General features: G+C 39.9%; 1 protein-coding gene and 1 long non-coding RNA gene across 5 annotated transcripts in view; one reads left to right on the top strand and one right to left on the bottom strand.

Annotated features, from left to right (window-relative positions):
• Positions 1-24,958, top strand: part of LOC142109692 (uncharacterized) — a 160,700-nt gene that overhangs the window by 19,648 nt on the left and 116,094 nt on the right. The gene's annotated exons all lie outside the window — the stretch shown is intronic.
• Positions 1-24,958, bottom strand: part of RANBP3L (RAN binding protein 3 like) — a 35,096-nt gene that overhangs the window by 5,897 nt on the left and 4,241 nt on the right. The window contains exons 2-13 of one of the 3 annotated variants that reach the window (XM_075184268.1): positions 13,521-13,579; positions 13,157-13,193; positions 12,647-12,724; positions 11,784-11,858; positions 10,984-11,055; positions 10,110-10,225; positions 7,599-7,690; positions 6,535-6,619; positions 4,918-5,017; positions 4,204-4,328; positions 2,956-3,076; positions 1,323-1,423 (exon numbers count right to left, since the gene is read on the bottom strand). In XM_075184268.1, the coding sequence (XP_075040369.1) occupies positions 1,323-1,423; positions 2,956-3,076; positions 4,204-4,328; positions 4,918-5,017; positions 6,535-6,619; positions 7,599-7,690; positions 10,110-10,225; positions 10,984-11,055; positions 11,784-11,858; positions 12,647-12,724; positions 13,157-13,193; positions 13,521-13,579 (1,061 nt within the window). Of the gene's footprint in view, positions 1-1,322; positions 1,424-2,955; positions 3,077-4,203; positions 4,329-4,917; positions 5,018-6,534; positions 6,620-7,598; positions 7,691-10,109; positions 10,226-10,983; positions 11,056-11,783; positions 11,859-12,646; positions 12,725-13,156; positions 13,194-13,520; positions 13,580-21,329; positions 21,376-24,958 lie in introns of those variants that run through there. The other 2 variants (XM_075184260.1, XM_075184251.1) reach the window with 2 other exon arrangements.

Here is a 24,958-nt window from a genome sequence, read left to right as displayed (position 1 = left end):
TCACTACATTTAAGTTGAACTGTTGGGAGTGAAACATTGGAATGTGCAAACATTTGATAAGAAACCAGTGGGAGAATAGCAAGATACTGGCCCAAGGACAAGAGGCTGATTATCTTGGTATCCCCTGGAGTAGAGAAAGATGGATTGTAGTTTATGTCTAGAACACAGCTATAAGCGACCTCTCTCTGATCTGGTGAGCCTAGTTTGTGTGTTAGTGCAGCAAAAGAAGATGAATAATAAGCAGTAACTTACAGCACAATAGGATGGCCTATGGAGGCCTCTGGACAATTACAAGCAGCAGAAATGTGGGCAGCACAGTGGCCTAGTGGTTAGCACTTCTGCCTCACAGCACTGGGGTCATGAGTTCGATTCCCGACCATGGCCTTATCTGTGTGGAGTTTGTATGTTCTCCCTGTGTTTGCGTGGATTTTCTCCGGGTGCTCCGGTTTCCTCCCACACTCCAGAAACATACTGGTATATTAATTGGCTGCTAATAAAATTTACCCTAGTCTCTGTCTGTGTGTGTCTATATTATGGAATGTAGACTGTAAGCTCCAATGGGGCAGGCACTGATGTGAAGGGGGTTCTCTGTACAGTGCTGCGGAATTAGTGGTGCTACATAAATCAGAGCATTTCTAACTCACAGCACTGTAGTCTTGGGTTTGAGTCCTACCATGGACCTATCTGCGTGGAGTTTGTATGTTCTCTCTGCTCAAAGCACGCCCAATAAAAATAAACAAAGTGCTTTGAGTTTTATTGGGAGAAAGGTACTATATAAATAAAGAGTTCTTCTTCATACTTTAAATGTAACAATTTTGGCATTGACATATAGGAGGCAGTTTGTAAATTTGTGATCCAAATAACACAATGGAACAAAGACAATACAAGCATAAAAAAAATATACAAACATGTTCCGTTATCCAGTTATTTGTTCCGGTTCTTCCTATTCCACTGTTCCTAATCTTTCCTGCCCTTATTTCTACCTTGTCATGGGCCAGATTTCATCATTGCTACACCCAGTGGAGCTATAAATTAAACCCATACAGATTTATTAGGTTGACGATTCGCAAGATTAAGGTAATGGGCGAGGTGCTTCACTCCTCCTGGAACTCGTAAGAATAAACCTAATGTGCCCATTTATAAATTTCAACCCCTTCTTGACTATTATAGGAGCAGAAGCCAGATATATATGAGAAGCACAGTAAAGTTTTATAGACTTTAATATTTCAAAATGGGCATACATGTACCTGGGTAAGCTAAGCCTCACTTTCTTCTCTCAATTTTATTTTTCCATGTGTGCCAAAACAAAAAATGCCTTTTACCTCTCCCTTGGGCTGCCACCTTTTTCCTGCTACCTGGCAGGAGTTTTCTGCTGCCAGAGGCCCCCACCATGCTGAGTCGATATGTCTGGTACAGCAAGTCACTGGGTAGAAAAAGCCGACATAGGATTTAAAGCAGCAGGAAGTTAATTTTGGAGGTCTTGGAATCAGCCATCCGTTATGAAAAAAAGTTGTAGAATAACCCAATGGTAAATGACCGAATGACCATGGAAGGGTGTGGTGCTTTGGTCATTTTCCACAGTTAATCCTATGACATTTCTTGTAAGGAATGTAACCAAGGAAAGGTTAGGCGTGTATTGCTTTTATTTTATTCATTTAGGACTGTGCATCTAGAATTTTGGAAAAGTTAATGACGTGTCTGAAATGAGATAATATTTACAGAGGTAAAATACTATTTGAACAGGGGCCGTTACAATACCAGTTAGGGCAGCTAGAAAATAAACCTTAAGCGAAATAACTTTGGTAACACCGAAATTGACCAATGTTTTCAAATCCAGTTGCCAAGGGAACGATCTACAATACTTTAGGGCTGAATCAATAAAAAAGGTGCAAGTAACTATAACCCACAATGACAACTCATTTACTCCATCTACACTAGACCAGTGAGGGGCAACGTGAAAGGTGGGGGATGCAGCATAAAGAAAGGAGGAAGAGCACACTGCACTCCCACCTCCTCCGGGTATACCATGTGACCGCCATGCACAGCCAGAGAAGGTCACGTGACGTTAGAGATGGCTTCTGCCGTTCTGATAAGCTGGGCGGCCACTGGTGCAGACTCGGCATGCTGCCTGTTGCCCACTGCTCCACTAGGCTGTTTTAAGTGAATATATGATTGATTAATATGGGTTACAGAACTAGAGTGCTCTTTACTTATGAAATAAGCACCTTTGTGACTTTTTGGTATGGGAAGTGCTGGTGCATTTTTTTAACACTTGCAGTTTCGTGTTGTGCCCACACGGTTGCTGCCATGTTTGCAGGCAAATAAAAATCAGCAGGAGATTTGTCTTGGCATTGATCAGCCAGTTTTTACTATTTTTTTATTGTACTCTGTGGTAAAGTACAAAGTATGTTGCATACTACAATAGTGACAGTCAGACTGGTGGGTTTGACTATAATGTGACCAGATATTTGCCAAAAGCTCATATGTTTAAATGAGCACTGCGCATCAGGGGGCGAGGCCATGATGAGGGGGATCTGCAGCAAATAAGTCATCAAGCCACGCCCACTTGACAAGCAGATTGGGCGGGATCCAGGAGTGTGGTCTACACTTCCAGGAGAAGTCCACGAAACTCGGGAGTCTCCTGGACATTCCTGGACAGTAGGCAGGTATGATGTCAACGCAGCCTCTCAGGATCTTTATATGTGCCAAAGTCTATCTTTCCATAATTTAGACTCCTGGTGTATCCACAGGAGGTTATAGGTTTCTATAACCATTTTATGACGTTATTGCCTGAGCAAACGTGAGGTCACTTGGATGTCACAGTTTTTACCAACTATGATGCAGGCTGCGCAAATATCTGTTTCACTGCAAGAATGGGTCTCCATCGTATGATATGTAGCCTAAACAAAGGAATGTGGCTCTAACCGTCTACCCCCTCCTAATGCTAAGCTCTACCTAGTCGGGATCTGAATGGTCCATTGCCATCGGAAGCTGTGTCATTGAGTCTTAGGTATCCACGTCCCCTTTCTGTATAGGTTTGATTGTCAGTGTTGAAAACAAAGAGCTTGCAATTAACCTGAAACAAAAAAAAAAAAAAAACACATTTAGAATGGACTATTAATGGAAGCAAATTATTGCATATTGTTGAAAATCTCCTGTACATGGTAGCTCTAAAGAGACTCTAAAATCAGAGTACAGACTTATGGGCTGCTGCCCTCCCTGCAACTGTGCTAGTCCCATCCCTGCCTGCAACAACTAATCTGACAGCAAATGCAGTAAAAATACAACAAGGCTGCTCTACACTTGTGCAGGCTTCAGTGCAAGCTTAGAATAGTAGAATGGGGGCAATGGGAGGTCAAACTACAGCACCCAAAGCTGCTCCTACCCCACCCCCTAAAACTTGCTATGGGGTTGGAAATAAAATGAAAAATAAATATGAACATTTTAGATGGGGGCGGAACAGTTTATTTACATTGTTACTTTACAAACTGATTTATGCATGATCATGACCACCCAGCTTCAGGTATCCCTTACTTCAAAACAAAGTCTCCTCCACCATTAGGTTTTTGACACTTAATACATTTGATGCCACTAGGTACTGCCACCACTCCTTCATTAAATAAGCCATTTGTGTGTTCTCACTGAAGCCTTCTAGTTGAATTGCTTGCGCCCCTTTATCATTTCTGCAGTGGAAAGAATTCTGAATGCAAGGTCCTGCTGACAGGATGCTAAATGTCTGCTTTGTCTTTAAATCCACTAACACTTTACCCTAATTGTATCAAGGCGATCTACTTTTATTCATGGTTAGTGCCATTCATACAATACATAATGTACAAAACTAACAAGGGATATAGGTTTTCCCTCAGACACAGCATTAATAACGTAAAGCAAATTAAAGCTAATGAACACCATTCTGGTACGGTTATCTAATCTGATAGACCCTGTTCTAAGCATATATATATATATATATATATATATATATTATATAATCTCAGGTGTCAGGTTAAACTGGAAGTCCTGTTTGTTCTAAAAACTATTTACTCTTCCTCTAGAGTGTAAGGTCTCACAAGCAGGGCCGCCCCTACCAGTCTTATTGTATGTACTTGTTCCATTTTATACACGATTTGTAATCCTGACTGTTGGGCAGAGTATTGTGGAGCCCTACTAATAAATGATGAAACCTAGAGTAGGATAGTGACCCACCTGCAGCACATTACGCTCCGACTCCTCTCCTGTGATAATTTCAACTTGATCCAGTTCATACTTTTGTCTGGGCCTGGAAGTGTAAGCCTCTGCCGACTCTATAAGGCTTTTATGCGATCGGTGCTCTGCAAAGCAACATGAAATCAGCCTTATAACAGCGAATGGATAGAAGTTTTTTTGTTAGCTATTGACCAAGCAAATCCCACTCACATTAGAGTGTACCCATCTCCTACTCTTAGAGGCAACCATTGTTTTAATGAAACCAACATTCGTGAAAAGGAGGTCATCAATCCACTGCAAGTCAGCGACACCACTGAGGTATGACCATAGTTGCCAGCCATCCCCAATATACATGAACTTTCCAAAGTTTTAAGTATTTGTCCCAAAATAACCTCCCCATTTATTTTTATCTTTTAAATACTGACCAACAGCACAGATTGTAACTCTCCAAGGTCCACTGAGACCAATGTCATACAGCGGCTAAGTGTCTGAAGAAAATAATTGGCAACTATGCAGGGGGCAGTTTGTGAATATTAGTTTAGACTACAAAATGCCTTTTGTGGAAGTACACAATATATAAACTTCACAAAATTCTCATAGGCAGAGAATAATGTGTATTTACACTGCAATGACCAATAGTCTTTCTGGAATATAAAGTGTAAAACATACCCACACCCCTTTTGTAGTACAGAATATACATAAAGTATGTCTTACTCTGATAAGGCCAATTCCTGTTACACGATACTCTGGTTGAAGTGGATTCTCGCTTACACTGGTGTGCATTGGTTTGCGATGGTGTCGGTCTCTTGGGAATCTAAAAATAGAGTGAATAGTTTATCTTACACTCCACTAAAAATAAGTGCATGTGGTTTTATATACAGTACACAGTAGTTTTCCGCTCTCTTCTTTTCCATGGAGCCCGGATAAGTCTACAATACGTGTAAAGAGAAGTTATGACAATCTCGGTGCATGTTCCTTGCTGCAACACAGGAGTCAAACATGGCCTATGAGAATAAACGCCAAGGGGTATATTTACTAAACTGCGGGTTTGAAAAAGTGGAGATGTTGCCTATAGCAACCAGATTCTCGTTATTTATTTAGTACATTCTACAAGATGACAGCTAGAATCTGTTTAGTTGCTATAGGCATCTCCACCTTTTCAAACCTCCAGTTTAGTAAAAATATACTCCCAAAAATATCAAACTGAATGCAGGCCAAAATTTCCATACCTTAAGCAGGAAATTAAAATTGTTGCACAACATTTCAGGGAAATCCAAATTTAGAGCCAGTTACCTGACCTCAAATTCTGCCAAAAGGTAAAAAGCGCCAAAATATTACAGCCAACATCAGAGCAACTGGCCGTTATTGCAGCATGAGTAGCCTCAAAACGACCCAAGCGGAATCATGGCTGAACTGAAATGTATAGGACTATTATCCGGCATGCAGTAGGAAGATTACCGCTACCCACTAGTCGCACTAACAAGCTCCAATTCTCCACCCAAACTTTGAACTTCTGATTCCCATCCAATTTTGCCAATCCCACACGTGCTGACGTTAGACAGTGATCCAGGCTCTCGGCACTCAGGACAGAGTTAGTCTTTCTATGAACGCTTAATCAAACAAAGACTTTGGGCCATCGCTACTTGCTGGTCCCTTGCAGTTTTCTGCCGGGACCAACACAACCATATAGCCCAATACGAGAGACATTAGGCTGAGCAAAATCAGGTTCATGCAAACTGTGGCTCTGTATTTTAGATATAAATGTAGAACATAATAACGTAGATTTCAATCCACCATATGCATTTCCAGCCAGACCTAAAGACGCAGCAACAGTTTGTGCCTTTATGGCGAGGGCAATACTGGAATGAAGATGAGCCTCTTGTGGCAGACAATTGGGAGCATTTGAACAAGCAGAAGTGTACTCCACCCGCACATTTTTTTGAGGTTGTAAATTGATCTTTAGAGAGTCTCCCTCAGATGTTTCCTCGAATTGCCCATCATGCAGTCTAAACACTGCACCATTCAGTACAGTCCCACTGTCCTATTCTCACAGCTTAAATCATATGACTACAAAAAGATCACCCAAACATTCAAGATGTTTAATATCTTCATTGTACAGCAAATATACCTGGATCTGTAGGTTCTAACAGGCCATGCACAGAGGAAGAACCTGCCTTCTCCATCACACTTTACATTGTGCATCAAATTATTATTTCTTTTGTTTTTTTAGATATTTTAACTATAACATCTTATTTCCTAAAAAAAAAAAAAAAAATACAAACAAAATGGGTTATTTTTCAGTGTTGGTGTCTCCCTAAGGCAGAAACTCACCGTGACTCTCTTCTCCATGTTCTCTCCGAAGACAAAGTCTGCTTTGTATTTCTGTGGCGTAAACATTTGTTCAAAAGGCTGCATTCTAGAAAGAGAGAGAGAACAGCGAGAGGATTGTAGGAAGACCAACCAGAACCACAGCAAATCCACAATCATAAACAATACGAGATTCAGACTTGGATATTTAGGGGATAAGGGGCGTACTTTTAACCCAAAACATGTACGTGTTTAGTCTGTAGGTCTATGTTGTATAAGGCAACAAACGTCAAAAGGCATACAAGTATGGACACCAAGACTTAGGATAGGGCACACAGAAGGCTTTTAAATAAGAAAAAAGGTCATCTGTGTATACATGTGGTGCAACATTTCTAGAAATACTGCACAGACGCAAAAACAATTCTGCTAATACTTGCTCTGCTCCAGTTTTTCATAAGTGTCCAGTTAGTAAGCGGTATATTGCCATTGATAAATATTGCATACAAGTACCCATTAAAAGTTCACTATGTAAAATCCTGCAGTTTTTTTTGACCCACAAAACATTAACCTTCATCCCCCAATTTCTTTTCAAACAGTCTTATCTCTAACATTTTTATTAAAGTGTCAGCTGTAACAAAAATGGAGTATGGTAGTTTTAAGATGTTTGAAATATATGTATAGGTACATTTGGGAACTAGTACAATTACCATCTTGCTCCCTGCTTTGTTTGTCTAAAAGATTATTTGATTGTATCTTGTTACATTGTTAGAAGGGTGGTAATACATTGTTATAATAGTGACTGTCTGATCCCATCTATCAAAGCATACAATGCTGTGTGATTTGTCTGTAGACAAAGGATCCAGCACAGACTGGTTAGAAGACAGTGATTCAGTGGTGAACGAGCCCTTAATCAATAATATACCAGTCATTCCATTTGAGAGATATCAGATACACGTCTCTGATATTAAGTAGATCATTACAAAGCATTAGTCACATTGCTAAATGAATTGCCTTTGACCGAGGTATGCTTTCTCCTATTGTAACATTTCTAAAACAAGTAATTCTGTAAAGATGATGTTCTCTCTTACCTGTTTTCCCTGCCCAAAATAAATGCAGATTCATAGGAAGACTTTGACTGTGCAGCATTATTTTCCGAAGGGTTGCTTTTTTCTGTGTATGTCTATATAAAAAGAAAGGCAAAAAAAAATAATTAACCTCTAATCACATTTGTAAGATACACATCAAGGTTATCCATATGAACCTGAACGGCGGTATAAGACATCCAATTAAATGGCAGACAGACATTTGTTTTGTTTTAACTCTGAAAACAAGGCAAATAGCGGGCGTATGCTGTGGCATTATGCGAGATAGAGATATCTCTATCTATCTGCAGTCCCCAGCAACGGAGTGTCAAAGCATCAGTGCAGAAGAAGCTTGTTCCTCCCATTCACAGGCACCCAACTGTTCGACTGTACAGTCCAATTAACTGTAGCAGAGCACTGCTCACTGCACCAATCATGATGGATGTGCAGAGCTTCCAGCACTCTGATTGGTGAACTGGCCACCACTCAGAGTGCGGTCTGCTGGTTATGACAACTTCCCATCATCGACTTTCTTACATGCCAGAGACAATGTGGAAATGCTTTCTGCCTTGTACAGAGGTCACTAGAACGTTCTTGTATTGTGGAGAGGTCACTTGACTGCTCCTTGCATTGCATAAAGGTCACTATAATGCTCACTGCATTGTTTATAACTCATTGGAATGCTCTCTGTATAGACATTCCTAAAATGCTCGGAATGGTAAATTGGTCGCATTTGCAGTCAACCTGAGTTTTGAAAGAAGTGGCACTGCTGCTATCTCACACTGCTGGGATTGCAATAAATTCTCCACATAAGTTTTTTTTTTTTTTTTGTAGCACTATGCATAAAAGTTATTAAACTGTAATTTTAAGAATGTGTTCTCTAACCAGCAGTGTGTAACATTGGTACATTTTTTATAAATACTTTCAACAATGTTCTTAACCACTGATCAGACTATTTTACTTTAAAATTAAGGAGCTCAGAGGATTTTTATCCCTCATACCACAAGAATGAAGCCTCCAAACCTTTATGTATTCCCTGAAAACTCCCACTCTTTAAACAAACTTCGCAAATTCCCAAATCACCTACTTAACCTCCCTTTGCCATCCTACCAGATTACCACTCAAAATTACATTTATTCTCCTATACTGAAACAACCCTCTGACCTCCAAACCAACATTACTGTGTGACTGGATCATACAGCCCACTAAGCACTATATCCCATTGTAATCTGACTGGACTATTATGCAATATGTAGCACTTACCCTCATGTATTAAACTCCTGTTTTACTAAAGTGTGTAAGCTTGTGAACAGGGTCCCCTTACCACTGTCTATTATTACACGGCTAAGTTTTATTACTGTGCTGATTTGAAAAGAACTGCAGACTATGTGGCACTAGATCATAATAACAATAATAATAATAATAAAAATAATATTAATGTCCACCTTTCACCTAATTCCCAGCTGCCTGCTGTATATTTTGATGTATGTGGGGGGGGGGGGGGGGGCACTACCTGCAGCTGAGGGGGCAACGTCTATATAAGTAGATCACTAATAATAGTGATCTATTGTTAGCTACCATTAGACAACTATCAAGAGTGATATATTGCTAGAGAGATGCAGAGGAGACACGAGTCTGGCCCCCTTTGCACAGATCTGGCCCCTCCAAAATGTAAGTGTTTAAAAAAAAAAAAAAAAAAAAAAAAGAAGTGTCCCTGTCCTCCCCAGATACTTACAAAAATAACTACACAAATTCTGTGAAACTGGCACGTTTTATGTGTCAGACACTCAGAACAGTTTAAACCAATATTTACATTTCTAATTATGTGTTTTTCTTCAGAGCACCCGATTTATCAAGGTGCGCATCCGATTGAGTGTATTGTATGCAAAATCACTGCGCAAGCCCAGATCCAGGAAGTATGTCCGTGAACACTGCGCTGTCAGCTCTGTCTTTAAATGCACATGACACTTACTACAGCCTGCGATGTCAGGAACTGAACAGGGCGGGAAGGGGTGTTTTGCCGTATCACTGTACAGTAAGGGTGTGCAAAACTCCAGTGCACACAGCCACGTCCAGCTCTGGCCATCTCAAAGTCACTTGTCTGTCTGCCATATCTCTTGCTCCAGCTACAGGACTAGTCTAAGTCCTGATCAGTAGTGGTGACAGTCACGTATGCATGATATAACATGTGTTTGTAATCATGAGCAACTGTAAAAATTTACAGTATGTTCAGTAGACATTAAAAGCACGTATCTTGTGATTCGTGCCTTCATGAATTCGGGAGTATGCGAGACCTAAATAAATACTATGTGCAGGTTGCGCTCTTTATGTATGCCTTAGTGAATCAGGTCCAATGAAAGTAAATATATTGGGGGCATAATAAGTATTCATGAGGATGCAGACACTCAATTCACTAGTGAAATCACCGAGGCACGAGGCACACAAACATGGATGCCTCCTCTGTGTGTAAACTATCAAGCCACAGTATTGTCTATTTTATAGATACAATCATGGTACCTCATCTTCCAGATGACATCTTGTCCCAGTGTCTGTGTTCTCCACATCTTTACATTCAGTTACTTGTGGGGGCTGCAAGGTTGCTGGTTTCATTACTGTCCAGGAGTGCAGACATCCTGACAATAGGATATAATGGACAATATTCACATTTGAAGCCTCATATACAAGAGAATTACAGTAACATTTAATCACCATAAAGCCAAATAATGTTCATACATAGCTCATTTATTCCATCTCCCCTCTGTTGACAGGTGAATAGAGGAGGGACAGACACAGATACCATTGATCCATACAGAGAGATGACACTCAGTGTACACAGACTAGCAGAGCAGATGACAGGAGAGATGGAGCCTATCCTATTTCCTCCTTCCTCTTCCGCCATCTGCATTAAGTCTGCAGTGTGCACTGTGTCAGCGATTCTCCATACAGATCAACGATCCCTATGTAGGTAACGGACTCCGCCAATCACCTGTTGAAAGACACAACAGATAAGAGATGGCTCAAGTGTCACACACGCTGTAGTCTGCCTAATGAGATGGGGCATAAACATGATTGTATATTTAGTTCTCTCTATATTGAGACAGCATAAACACACAATTAAGTGCTAGAGCCACAGGATTTAAAAAATACAAATAAATTTGTACTAGATATTTACAGGTCCCCAGACTATACACAGCGATCATTACATACATTAATGCATACTCCCATTTACTGTAATAATTAATTTTGGTCTCTTGACAAATAAATTATGATAAAGAACCTGTTACACATTGAGGTTCTAGAACAGAACCCTGGTTGCCGATTGGGCAAAGGAAAGTAGAGAACATGAACAGGGTAGAGGAACATAAGGAGCAGAGAAGAGTTCTGTACATACCACAGTCCGCGCTGCTTGGGTTAGGGCGCTCTTGCAGCAGCGTGGGAGACATAAACACATTGTTCTTTAGTGCTGTGAAGAAATAATACAAATGATGAGTTTTGATAGAGTTATTTGATCTGGATTTTTAAAGTTAACAAAAAGACCCGAAACATTTACCATCTTTGCATTAGTGAGACCACACTAAGTAATTATCTGATGCTGGTAATTAATCAATTAAGCTGCCAACACACTTGCAGCTTGACAGACGTAGGTATTTTTATAAACTTTGCCCAAACCCCAAATGGGGGAGAATCAACACATGTGGCAAAATTTAGGTATATAGGCATGGGGGAGAATCCACACAGTAGGGGGGGAGGGGAAACCATGATATTGGTGGAGCATCAATGTGTGAGGGCAGGAGCAGGGGGGGGGGGGAGGAAGCAGAGCTCATAGGTTTACAAGGGAAGTTAAGTTAAAAGTTTTACATTAAAATCCAAGTTAGCATTTGTTGACGTTCGCATTTATAGCATTTGCTACATTATGTTTTATTACTGATTACCTGCAAATATTAAATTGACATGTCAATGAAATATAAAAAATAACATTTATATACCACCATTGCTACTAACAATAGGTACAATGGGCATTGTGAGGGTGAAACCTCCTCTTGGTGACCGGGGAATTCCCCACCGCCACCGGCGGTACGGTTAGCAGATAAACCAGAGCCGTCACAGATGAATCAAATTCCATTCTGAGACTGCCTGAGGCTCGCACACAATGCTCATCATGCTGGTATAATAAGGATTGCTGGCTCTTACCTGGCTGACTAGGAGGGAAGGTTGTCAGGAAACTAAATGAAGATGAACGGACTCGCTTGTCCAAGGCGCCGTTACCTGAAAATAGTGTAACAGCAAATATTATAGGAGGGAAACAACAGCTGTCAATGAGCACCGGGTGTCATACAAGTTGGAGTTTATTAAAATATGGAACCGTCTCATCTACACTTAGATGATATATTTCACAATCAAAGTAGCTTAAAATGTACAATTAAATTAAGCATCCAGAGGATACATATTAAGTCATAAGTGGCCTGACTGTACAAGTGTTGTGCACCCGTCAACAAGGACATAGGAGAACGCCAGAGGTCCAGAGATAGGCACCTTATTAATTAGGTTAGGACTATGGAATCCTTTAGCAAGTGAGGAGATGATGGCCAATTCAGTAAACCGATACTGGATACCTTCTTACAAGAAATGGAATCTCCAGCTATGATTATTAAAAAGCATTATTGGAGCGGTTGATCCAAAGGTTGAGTTAAGGGGTCACATAGGATTTTATTTCGGCATAGTGAGGATAATTGGGCAGCTGACTCATTAGTGTTTTATTTTGGCTCCCTCTGGATGAAGACAGCTAGTTGATATATAATAGGTTGAGCTTGACTGACTTGTGTCCCCCCCCAATCTTACCATGTAACTATATTCAATAAAAACTTAGTGAAAGCTGGTCCAATATTCACAAGAAAGCAGCTTTTTGCCATCAACACCATGGTATTAAAAACATTTTAATACCTGCTATACAAATGTAACTTATAAAAATTTAGAACAGTTGTTTATATTCTAAAAACAAATAAGCTTTCGTTCTACAGTCCTTATTTTAATAAGGAGAGATACAAATATCTTACCAGTCTCAGTAGAAGAGTGGGTCGGCCTACACGTGAATGAAGATGATCGAAATCTCTTCTCAGGATATACGCAGAAACCTGCATACATGAAACGTAGCGTTTAGTTGCGTCATTTACGCTCATAGTTTTTATTTTAAGAAAGCCAAAACCAGACTTCAGAAAATCATTACCACCTAAGAACGGTCAGCATTAGCCAGATTATAATAAACTTAATTCACCGGTACATCTCAGTTCTGCTCACTATATATAAATTACCATTTTATACAGGGAATGCTGGAATAGAACATCCGTCAGTGGCCCAGAGGCACAGTAAATATATCAACACCCAAGTGTTCCTAATGCATGCTGAAGCAATTCGATCACTAATCAAACATTCTATTATATGGATTATAGAACTTATTACCATTATAGTAAAAATACTGGCGACATAACTTTCTCTATACTGATTTCCCCAGAGGTCAGGGCTCTGTTACTGCTGAATGCTGTGATCGTTAAGGAATTATTACTTACCATGTTCACCTTTCAAAACCAGATCTCCAGCTTGTCTCTACATGTGAAAGTAGAAAAATAGGCAGTGAGAACTTTTTATTATCTGATGAATATCTAAGCAGTGTTTTACCTGCGAGCAATATATGGAAGGATAATCTTAAGACTTTAATGGGTACAAATTATACAAAGTGACAACTAATTTTATTAAGGTCATCATTAAAGCATTGAACAGCGCCAACATAGAGAAGCACCCGTCTTATCTGTTAAATACGGCTCCATTTAATATTAAAAAATTTTTTTCAAATGTTTTTCAATTTTTTGCCAACATTGTTACGTTCAGGTTTCTAACTTTTGATTATTTCACGAACCGCGAACGAAAGTATACCTTAAATGGACGCTCTTTCTTTTCGAGAACAAATACCGGCTGGGCAATTAAAGCTTTATCTGCAAAACAAGAAGCATGTGAGACATTACTCCGCATGAACGCATTGGTTTATATATAGAACAGCTATCTGCTTTGTGCACTAGCGATAAATAAAACAGAGCATGTATAAATGTTTACATGACCGCATGCAGGAATGAATTACAAAACAAAGATTAAATTTAGCAACTTGATTTCAAACTGCATACCTGTGCAACATATCGCTCTATAAGCATTGCCGGAACACCCATTAGGCAGCCAACGGGCACTGAGGTGCCTGGCTTACCCTAACCAGATTACATGTTTTGGTGTGTCTTGTTTTTGTAAAAAATGGAGCAGTGACAAAAACCCAGTACATTGCCTGGGGCCCCATGGGGTCTTACGGGTATATTTACTAAACTGCGGGTTTGAAAAAGTGGAGATGTTGCCTATAGCAACCAATCAGATTCTAGCTGTCATTTTGTAGAATGCACAAAAGTGAAAGCTAGAATCTGATTGGTTGCTATAGGCAACATCTCCACTTTTCCAAACCTGCAGTTTAGTAAATCTAGCCCTTAGTCTCTGTCTATATGGACCAACTGCAGTTTCAGCACAATCATATTTGCAGCACAAATGATGCACAATATATAGATGTTTAATAAATGGTTCTGAGGTGTGAAGGAGGCACGTTTGATAATTTCTCTGTTGGAAACTACCAATAAATCCCTGCATACTATGAACCTGTTTTTCAGCACCATCACGTAGACTCCTACCTCTTATTTTGTTATTAAAAGGTACGCTTCTGAGCCAGTCACCCGATTACACAAATGACAAAGCAGTAAATAGATATTACACTAATGACTACTGTACAAACACTCAGTGTCATTCTCCAGCTCTTACTTGCAGCCAGCCTGAGAACAGCAGCTCAGGGCTGGCTGGGGAGGGTGCGTGATGCAAACACACACTGGATCAGACTGGGCTGGACTGGTTTACTGCTCTTGGCAGATGTAATACTAGAACAAATAACAGGATCAAGAGAGAGAGAGAGAAGACTTGTACTGTAACTGGCTGCGGGACAACACTCACTCAGCTGCCTGGGCTGTGCTCCACTCGTAGTCCAAAGAGCTGACTGCCAAGAGCTCACAATTATACAGTAACCGTCCTATAACCCAGTGTCGCACTCAGGGTCCTGCCTTGATCAACCAGAGCTTTGCAGAATTAAGTGATAATTAACATGCAAATTATACCCCTATAACCAAGGGCACTGGTATAGTTTCAGGTGTTTGCATACAACTGCTATGTGACAGATACCTTAATTTGAGTCATGTGGTGCAGTCATAGCGAGAAAGGTCACTACACTCCCAAATGATACCAGCATGGAGCATGATGACATACCATTTATAGTATATCCTCCTTAAAGGTTTGCTTATATAGAATAAGCCTAGCTGGATTTAGTGTCAAGGACACCAGTCCTCTGTCTAGTGTTAAAGGGGGTTTATAGGTCTAAATTATTTTAGTTTTTTAAGCAAAGAAAGATGCACTGAAGTAGTGAGAATAAAATAACTGATGTGAGTATAATGACTCATCATCATTTATTTATATAGCAACACTAATTCTGGAGCACTGTACAGAGAACTCACATCAGTCCCTGCCCCATTGGAGCTTACAGTCTAAATTCCCTAACACACACACAGACTAGGGTCAATTTGATAGCAGCCAATTAACCTACTGGTATGTTTTTGGCGTGTGGGAGGAAACCGGAGCACCAGGAGGAAACCCATGCAAACACTGGGAGACCTGACAAACTCCACACAGATAAGGCCATGGTTGGGAATCGAACTCATGACACCAGTGCTGTAAGGCAGAAACGTTAACCACTAAGCCATCATGCTGCCACAAAGATAAACTGCGTAGAATAAAGACACTATAGTCTGTTTTGTATTTTTTACTCTACTAGAACAGTCCTGGCCAACTTGTGGCTCTAAAGCCGTTGTGAAACTACAAGCCCCAGCATGCTCTGCCAGCAGATATCCAGCCAACAGTAGGCAAGGCATGCTGGTATTTGTAGTTTGGCCAACAATGTGTCAGGAGAGACACATTTGTTGGCCAGGCCTGTACTAGACTGTGTCTGTATCCTTAACATAAAATGTTGTCATTATTGAGAGGCTGTCCTACTAGAGGCAAAATATTGATATGGTTTCAGGACACATTTGCACTGTAGAGTAATTTTAGTAAGTTATGCTCAGTGTTACTCTACATCGTTTGGGAATTACATAATTTAGGAACTACTGATTGTGTATTTCGAGCCAGTAATGTCTGTAGCTTTATGGGTGGATTTATCAAACAAACATTCTAAAAAAAGGATAATTGTAGGTGCTAGCCATAGCAACCAATCAGATTCTAGCCATCATTTGCCTAGTACATTCTAGAACAGGATAGCTAGAATCTAATTGGTTGCTAAGGGCAACACCTTCACTTTTCCTATTCAGAAAGTTTCATGAATCTATTCCTTAGGATGTCAGATGTAGACAGTTTTCAGTGTGGAAATTTTTTAAAGAAAATCAAAGCAGGACCATTGATTACTGTTTGAATGTAAAGTAACCACATTGTGCTTTTCAGGGAGGTTACCTAAATAACATTTACGATTGGCTAACTGACCCCCTGCCATCATAGAATGCAGGACCGGCCTCATTGCACACTGCTTGTTTTTAAGTGGAAAGATACAGGAATCGTCAACAAAGTTTCTTCATATATGTAAACATTCCTTTAACAAGCCATAGAATAAAAACAAACATAACAGGTTAAGTCAATTCAAATATATATATTTGTATCATTATTATAAATTTAACCAAGCAGGATAGTTACACATAGATCTGTGATACAAAGACAGTGAAATAAAAAAGAAAGATTGTCCAATTGTAGAAAAGAAACTATTAAACCAAGACTATGTGGAATTATTTTGCAATGTGTGAGCAAAATTCCCAGGGTCAGACTTGGAGGGAATACATGTGTTGTTTAAATAGAAATAACTAGATCATAGATGCTCATTATAGGACAGTCCAGAACCTAAAGTGAATTTTTCAGTCAGGAAAACAATTAGTTCACTTCAAAATTCACAGAGATATAGCGATTAATTAGTGAAGATATAAGTGTAAAAAAAAATGTAAATTTAAATTTGGAGGCTTCATTGTAGAATAGGTGTTTTAGTCATTATTTCCCCAAGTCAAACGCAATTTTTTTTTTTATTACTTTTTTGGCTGCATTCTGGTTAAAACAAACAAAAATAATATTTAAAAGGTAATTTAGATTTATATAGCGCCACTGATTCTGCAGCGCTGTACAGAGAGCTCATTTACATCAGTCCCTGCCCTATTGGAGTTTACAGTCTAAATTTCCTAACACACACACACACAAAGACAGACTAGAGTCAATTTTGATAGCAGCCAATTAACCTACTAGTATGTTTTTGGAGTGTGGGAGGAAACCGGAGCACCCGGAGGAAACCCATGCAAACACGGGGAGAACATACAAACTCCACATAGATAAGGCCATGGTTGGGAATTGAACTCATGACCCCAGTGCTGCGAGGCAGAAGTGCTAACCACTTAGCCACCGATGTACCTAGATCGTTACCACTGATTGACAGAAGATGGCTGTACATACAGGCCACTAGCTATCAACATTTATGATAATGAGGTCATCAAATTTTAATGGATTATTATCAGATATCAGCTCTTTGGGCCAATACTGCAGGTGGTGTGGCTACAAACGGTCCATGCAGCAGTAGGTGTGACCATTCTAAATCTGCATCACCCAGATTATCTTAAATGTTACTAAACTGCACCTTCCCCTCCTGCGGGTTCCTCTCAAAGCCCCAGCCCAAAAAAAAAAAAAAAAAAAAAAGGGGGTGTTTGATGCTGCAAAGGAAACATGTGACTGAGAAGACTATTCAATAAGAAGCTGCAGCTTCTGATTGGTTCCCCACACCCATTTTAAAGTGACAAACTGAAGAGTTGTGTTGAGAGGCTCCAGGAAAACCGGCTGCATGGAACAGTCCCTGGAACTCCGGAGATGTAAGGAACAGGTTAGTTACATTTAACAACTAGGTGGCAATGAATCTGGTATCTAGGCTTAAAAACTAGAGGTCCATGCAGTGCTTGTGAATTCCTAATGAAAAACAGATACCGGATAGAAATGTGTTCTAAATGAATTCATGAATTTCAGCATGGACAGATAAAAGGGACACTATCACATGCATTATCAACACTGTGTGGTCTGGACGGGTGTCACAGGGAATGCCATCAAGATAAACAAAATCCACTGTAAACTCAGCCTGCCAGGAATTATTTTTGGCCCTAACCTCATGGGAAAGTTATATGCCTGTAGTAAGTGTGCCACTAAACCACTGATACACAGCCAAGAAGATCCTGCCAGAACATAGCGTCCCCCAAGATACAGCACGGAGCCCATTTTCCTGCCTGCAATGGAGTCAGGTGTTGCCAGGTAATGCAAGTTTATTGGGATTCACCATTCTGATGTATATAACTTCTCAGCCGAAGCAACAGGTTAATCTGCCAGAACATAAATTATTTTACAGCTTAGCACTTCGCCCTTAAGCAACACCAAGAGGGGAATTCAATTGGGCGCGTTACTGCTGAAAGTAATGCGGCCTGTGCACTATTACCGTTATTACGGTAATAGTGCACACTATTACCATTAATACGGTAATCATTTATGCTGATTTTTACTCGCAGCTCGGTGAACTATGAACAGAAATCAGGGTTAAAATCACCGTATTAATGGTAATAGGTTTAACACTGCGCTACTTCAGGGGGAATTGAATTTCTATGTAGCACTTTTTTCAGGTAAATGTTATCCATCTACAGGCAGTGAATACAGCCAATTTGTGGGCTGAACCAATATTTATCAATTATGAATCAGTTCACGAAGCGACGACATCACTGAGCTATGAGCTAATTTGTTGATAGGTTAAATATCAACACAAAAAACACCATAGATAATGGTGTAGACATAAATATCCTTCCTTATCAATTTATGCAGTGTTCTGAAAACAAAGGAGATGCAACCACTCCACTGGACAGCTAGGTCTTGTAATTAGTTCACTACTTATGTAGCAACGCTAGCAAGAGATTACTCAACAGCACACATACTGTAAACCATTTAAAATAAACTCGACTCTGCTTTTTACAACCTTAAAGTTTCCCTTGGATTCTATGCCATGGGTGTCATCGAATTGCAATGCCAAGGGAGGCAGATGGCACACTGCCCTAAGTGTGTTATCGGCTCACTGTGCCATTTTGAAGGCTGAACCAATATTAAAAAAGGTACGCAGCCTATTGATTCACTACAAATGAGTGATATAAAAAGAGTTTATAGCAAATTTAAAAGGCTGCATATTGGTCCAGCCCACAGATAACGGACCCCACCCCTAAATAAGCAAACAACAAGCACTCTTGAAAGTCTAAAATCTATACTTGGTATAAATTTTCAGTTTTAATGTGTAGTTAATGCAGCTCAATGCATAACGGTTTACCCACTACAATACAATATCAAGTTGTGAAATATTAATACTGTTTGGCCTCCAATGTTTTGTGCAGAGGTGTCAAATGTCAACACTTGTGTTCATCCCAACTCGTGCTACAGTAAAAATCTTCGCTCCGTTTTCCTTGCACCTCTATGGGGCGCGAGGAAAAAATGAGCCGAGATTTTCTGTTAAATCTCCACCGCAAAGTGTCTCCGGAATGACCACGACGCACTTCGCGGCTAATTGAAGCCCCCCTCTTATTTTTAATCAATATGTGTGCTATATTGATTGTCAGTTTCTAATGCAACATTGCCAACCTGAACCATTATATAATATTCTGCACCATTATCCCTAGTGATCCATCTGGACTAAATTGAGTAATGTTCAGATGCCTTTACCATTATTTATTTCAGCCAAGTTATGGGAATAAGAAAATAAGTGGTAAAAGCAGGTGTAGAATATTATCACACTATGAAATAGTCAAGTTTGTTTACCATCATTGATTATACGTTTTATTCTGGATAAAGAGATATGTATAACTTACTTTCAAATAACTTTTTTTTACTAAAATAACAGTACTTTTATACAAACGTCTAAGACACGTCTCATTCATTTGCTAGTTAAAAATATCCAAAACACTCAGGGCCCGATTCATTAAGGAAATTAAAACAAAACAAAGGAGTAACTTTGCATCTTGGCAAAACCATCTTGCATTGGAGTGGGGGAAGGGGGGGGGGGTAAATTTAAAATGTGATGGAAGATTTATAGTTGTGTTAGGGCATGTCCTAGATCAACTTTAAATTTCAGTATAAAAATAAGCTTAGCAAGTATTTGGGTGCTACATGAAAAAACAGCCAGTATTTAACTTGTGTGCAAAATAACAAACTAATTTGCACCCCTTGCTTTGTGACATGGTTTGTCCAGGAGGAGATTTACTTTTTTTGTTTTTAAGGATTCCCTCAAATGTTTCTGTGACAGCAAGGAACAAACCTGTAGGGAGAGATCATGTACATGGTCTGATCGGTATGAGATTTCTGCCATACTTACCAACTGATAACATATTCTAGTGTCAATACAAGTTTGTTAACACATTACACATGTCACATGTGTCAGCTATTGCCTCTTACATAGCTCCACCTGTTACCTTCACTCTACATCACTGTTTAAATGCTCACATATGTGTTCATGTTACATTGTGTACGGCATGCATAAGATTACAATGTTATTAGTAAGAAGTACTTGTTTTATTTTAAACAAAATATTTTGCTCCATTTAAATTAGCTACAACATACCAAACCTCCAGGTTTCTAATAGTACAAAAGTAAAGTATGTCTGAAGCTGATAATTTGTATAACTATTCATTTAAACTAATTACAGGCAGTGCAGTAAAAAACAAACAAATACAAATTATTATTATTTTTTTTTTTAAAATGTTCAGTCATCAAAAAAAAAAATTTTTTTTCACTATTTAACTGAAGACAACAAAAGGTGCAATGAATATTTAGAATCTAAAACTGTAGCAATAAAGGAATAAGGCTGAGTTGCAAAACTAGAAACAAGATTATATAGAACAAAAATGTAAAGTAAAAATATTGTAAATTAAATTTGTAAGTGTCACAGAACTTTCTAATTGGTCCATATCACTTAATTATTACTGGGTTATTGAGATGTACAGCAGACAACTTGCTGGTTCTGACTAAACTCATTGTACTTATAAATTGATTATATTTTAAACCAGTTTCTAGTGGATCCAGCTGGCTCTCTGACATCCCAGATCATCAGGTGTAGAGCCATGAGTGTAAGGCAGTGATGGCTAACCTCTGACACTCCAGGTGTTGTGAAACTACAAGCCCCAGCTTGCTTTGCCAGTAGATAGCTAGCTGATAGCTGGCAGAGCATGCTGGGACTTGTAGTTTCACAAACACCTTGAGTGTCACAGGTTAGCCATCACTGGTGTACAGAGATGAATGGGAGGATATAGCATGGGCACAGCAATACAGTAACTCAGCAGAGCCTGCAGTGTCATGCACTGTATATTATCAATGATCTAAAAGGTCCTTCTATAGAAAAGGAAGACATGTTATATTAGAACAAGTGTAATGAAATAACACTGGATAAAGTCTGGACTTCCTCTGCCTATACACAGGAAGCAATTTGGATAGCCAATTAGGCTGTCTTAGGCTCTGGACCTTTTGGTCCAGGCTCTAAACTTCTGAATCTACCCACATGTGGTGTTCTGCTTAGATTACCTGACTGAATACTCTCCATCATTTGGTCCATATAGGCCACCGTACCGTGTCTCTGTCACCCACACAAAGTGGAAGCTGCCAGTTTGTGTGCCAAACCAATACAGGATACCTATATACTAGGAAGCAATAACTAGGAACCAATAACATCACTAGGTCCTAGTGACTTAATAGACTGCAATCTGGTGAGCAGTGGGCCCGCCCACAAAATGGCTGCTCCATGGTGTGTAGGTAACAGGTTCACTGTAGTAATACAAAGTTTTGGGGAATTAATATGCTTAGGTAGGCATAGCACACAGGAAGTAATGTGTCAGTTACAAGCGAGGAAAGTTTATGTATCTTTTTGAGAGGAAATGTATCTGTTTTTCATATACCTAAAACATGGATTAACCTGCAAGTCAATGTTCTGTATGTAGCTATCTTCTATATGGTGGTCTTTACAGATATGTGTGTCCCTTACAAGTGGCAGTTTATTAATGTTTGGCTCAGAGTTTTACCTTAGCTGTATTATTGTTATTAGTTTTGTTATGCTGTTTTTTTTTTATTAGTGCATGTATATATTAACTAGAGATGGTCACTGACCCCCGTGTTTTGGTTTTGGATTCGGTTTTGGATCTGGATTACCGTCGTGTTTTGGTTTTGGTTTTGGTTTTGCAAAACCGCCATTGCGTGTTTTGGTTTTGGGTTTGGTTTTGTTTGGTTTTGTTTTGCTATTTTTTGGGAAAATCCATGTTTTTGGGCCTAAATTAACCCAATTTAGTGCTCCAACTGTTTTAGAGACAAGTAATCTAATTGTTGAGGTAATAAATCATCCAAAAAAACAGTTTAATTCTTCGTTGGTAGGCCTATTCTACACACAAAACAGATTGTCTTCCTCTCCATCTATGCATATTGGCAATGCAGCCATCGTCTTTGAATGTATATTACACCCTACACTTATAGTTAAATATGTAAAGAAATGGAAAAAGCCAGTTTGGTTTCTGTCTCTCAAGGCCCCCCTCCACTTGTATAAAATAGCAAAAAATTCAGCCATTATAGACTGTACAATATTAATTGACATGGAGAAAGCCAGTTTGGTTTCTGTCTCTCTAGGCCCCCCTCCACTTGTATAAAATACTAAAAAATTCAGCCATTATAGACTGTACAATATTAATTGACATGGAGAAAGACAGTTTGGGGTCACTCTGTCTCTCTAGGCCCCCCTCCACTTGTATAAAATACCAAAAAATTCAGCCATTATAGACTGTACAATATTAATTGACATGGAGAAAGCCAGTTTGGTTTCTGTCTCTCTAGGCCCCCCTCCACTTGTATAAAATACTAAAAAATTCAGCCATTATAGACTGTACAATATTAATTGACATGGAGAAAGACAGTTTGGGGTCACTCTGTCTCTCTAGGCCCCCCTCCACTTGTATAAAATACTAAAAAATTCAGCCATTATAGACTGTACAATATTATGAAAAATGGACAAAGCCAGTTTAGGGTCACTCTGTCTATAACACCCTACCCTTAAGGATAAATTGCCCTAACAGCAGCCTTTCAAGATGGTATGTGATATGGAAATGCCACAAGTCCCTTTCCTCTTTGGGGGTAGATTGCACCCTACACTTACATAGAAAGTTTTAAAAAGATGTTATCGGCATCATCTTCAGCTTCATCCTCACCCTCATCAGTGTGTACGTCATCATCACAGACTATCAATTCATCGCCGCTTGAATCCGCCATTAGAGAACAGTCAGTGCTTGGATGTCTTGGATGGTGAAGGCCTTCCTCGTGGAAGATGTAGTTCATTTTTATAAACATCATTTTCTCCACATTTTTGGGAAGTAACCTTCTACGGCGATCACTGACTAAGTTCCCTGCTGTGCTGAACACTCGTTCAGAGTACACACTGGAGGGTGGGCAGCTTAGGTATTGCAAAGCAAGTTTGTACATGGGTTTCCAAATGGCCTGCTTTTCTTCCCAGTAAGGAAAGGGACTGTCTGACATTTCCATATCAACTACCTCTTGAAAGTAATCCTCCACCATCCTTTGCATGTTTATACTCATATTGGATGGACTTATGGGCAAAGTGACACATTTTTTTGAAAAATCCTTCAAACCAGCCCAGATGTTAAATTGTTCTCGTCTGCCCCCTGTGTCTTCCCTGCTTCTTTTTTGGAAATTTAATTTTTTACGAGCAACAGCTTGAGAAAGTGAAGGAGGACACGTCGTCAAGCCGAGGCCCAGTTCAGCGGCCAACTTGCTGAGCAATAGCTCCTTGCAAAAGTTCACATCTCGCTCATTTACAAGTAAAGACTCAATGTAGGTTTTAAACCTTGGATCAAGCACAGTGGCCAAAACGTACTGATCCGAGTTCAAGATCTTAATAACTCGAGGATCATTGTGAAGCGAATTAAGTACTTGATCGACAAGGCCAACATACTTTGCTGAATTGCTTGCTTTCAGCTCCTCCTTCATTTTCTCAAGCTGCTTTTCCAATAGTCTAATTAAAGGAATGACTTGGCTCAAACTAGCAGAGTCTGCACTGACCTCACATGTCACAACTTCAAATGGTTTCAGCACCTTGCACAGCACTGAAAGGATTCCCCACTGTGCAAGAGTGAAATACATCCCCCCTCCTTTCCCAATGTCATGACTTGTGCAATATGCTTGGATGGCTTTGCGCTGTTCCTCCATCCTCTGAAGCATGTACAGGGTGGAATTCCACCGAGTTACCACCTCTTGCTTAAGTTGGTGGCAGGGCAAGTTTAACTGCTCTTGGAGCTGCTGTAATCTCCTACATGCTGTGACTGAATGCCTGAAATGGCCTGAAATTTTACGGGCCACCGAAAGCATCTCCTGCACCTCACGGTTATTTCGTAGGAAGCTCTGCACCACCAAGTTGATGGTGTGAGCAAAACAGGGAATATGTTGGAAATCACCCAGCTGTAATGCTCGCACTATATTGTTGGCGTTATCTGAAATGACATACCCTGGGGAGAGTCCGAGTGGTATAAGCCATGCATCAATCACATCTCTCAGTTTGCGTTACAAATTGTCAGCCGTATGCCTGTTAGTGAAGCCGGTGATACAAAGAGTGGCCTGCCTGTGACAAATGTTACGTAGTGGTGTACATGCTGCTGCTGTTCCTGCTGGTGAAGGTGAATGACCAACCCAGTGGGCTGTCACAGTCATATAGTCTTTGGTTTGGCCACTTCCACTTGTCCACATATCTGTGGTTAAGTGAACAGTGGGCAGAATGGCATTTTTCAGCGCAATCTCTACATTTTTACACACTTTTTGGTATAGTTGTGGAATAGCTTTACGGGAGAAATGGTGTCGCGATGGAATTCTGTAACGCGGACACAAAACCTCAATTAACTGTGAAAAACCAGCTGCGTTTATTGTGGAGATTGGACGCAGATCTAACACTAACATTGCAGCCATGGCGTCTGTGATTCGCTTGGCGACTGGGTGACTGCTGTCATATTTGCTTCCCCTCGCAAATGATTGTTTCACAGTTAATTGCTGAAATGTAGGACTGCTCATTTTATTCACCTGCCTCTGGGATGACGATTCACCCCCAGCAGCAGCAACAGCAGCAGCAGGACTAACGCTTTCTTCAGAGGAATCAATAATAGTGCCGG

This window comes from Mixophyes fleayi, chromosome 1, assembly GCF_038048845.1.
Source record: "Mixophyes fleayi isolate aMixFle1 chromosome 1, aMixFle1.hap1, whole genome shotgun sequence".
Taxonomy (NCBI): domain Eukaryota; kingdom Metazoa; phylum Chordata; class Amphibia; order Anura; family Limnodynastidae; genus Mixophyes; species Mixophyes fleayi.
The sequence above is the reverse complement of the archived record's forward strand: the minus strand, read 5'-3'. Positions and strand labels throughout refer to the sequence as shown.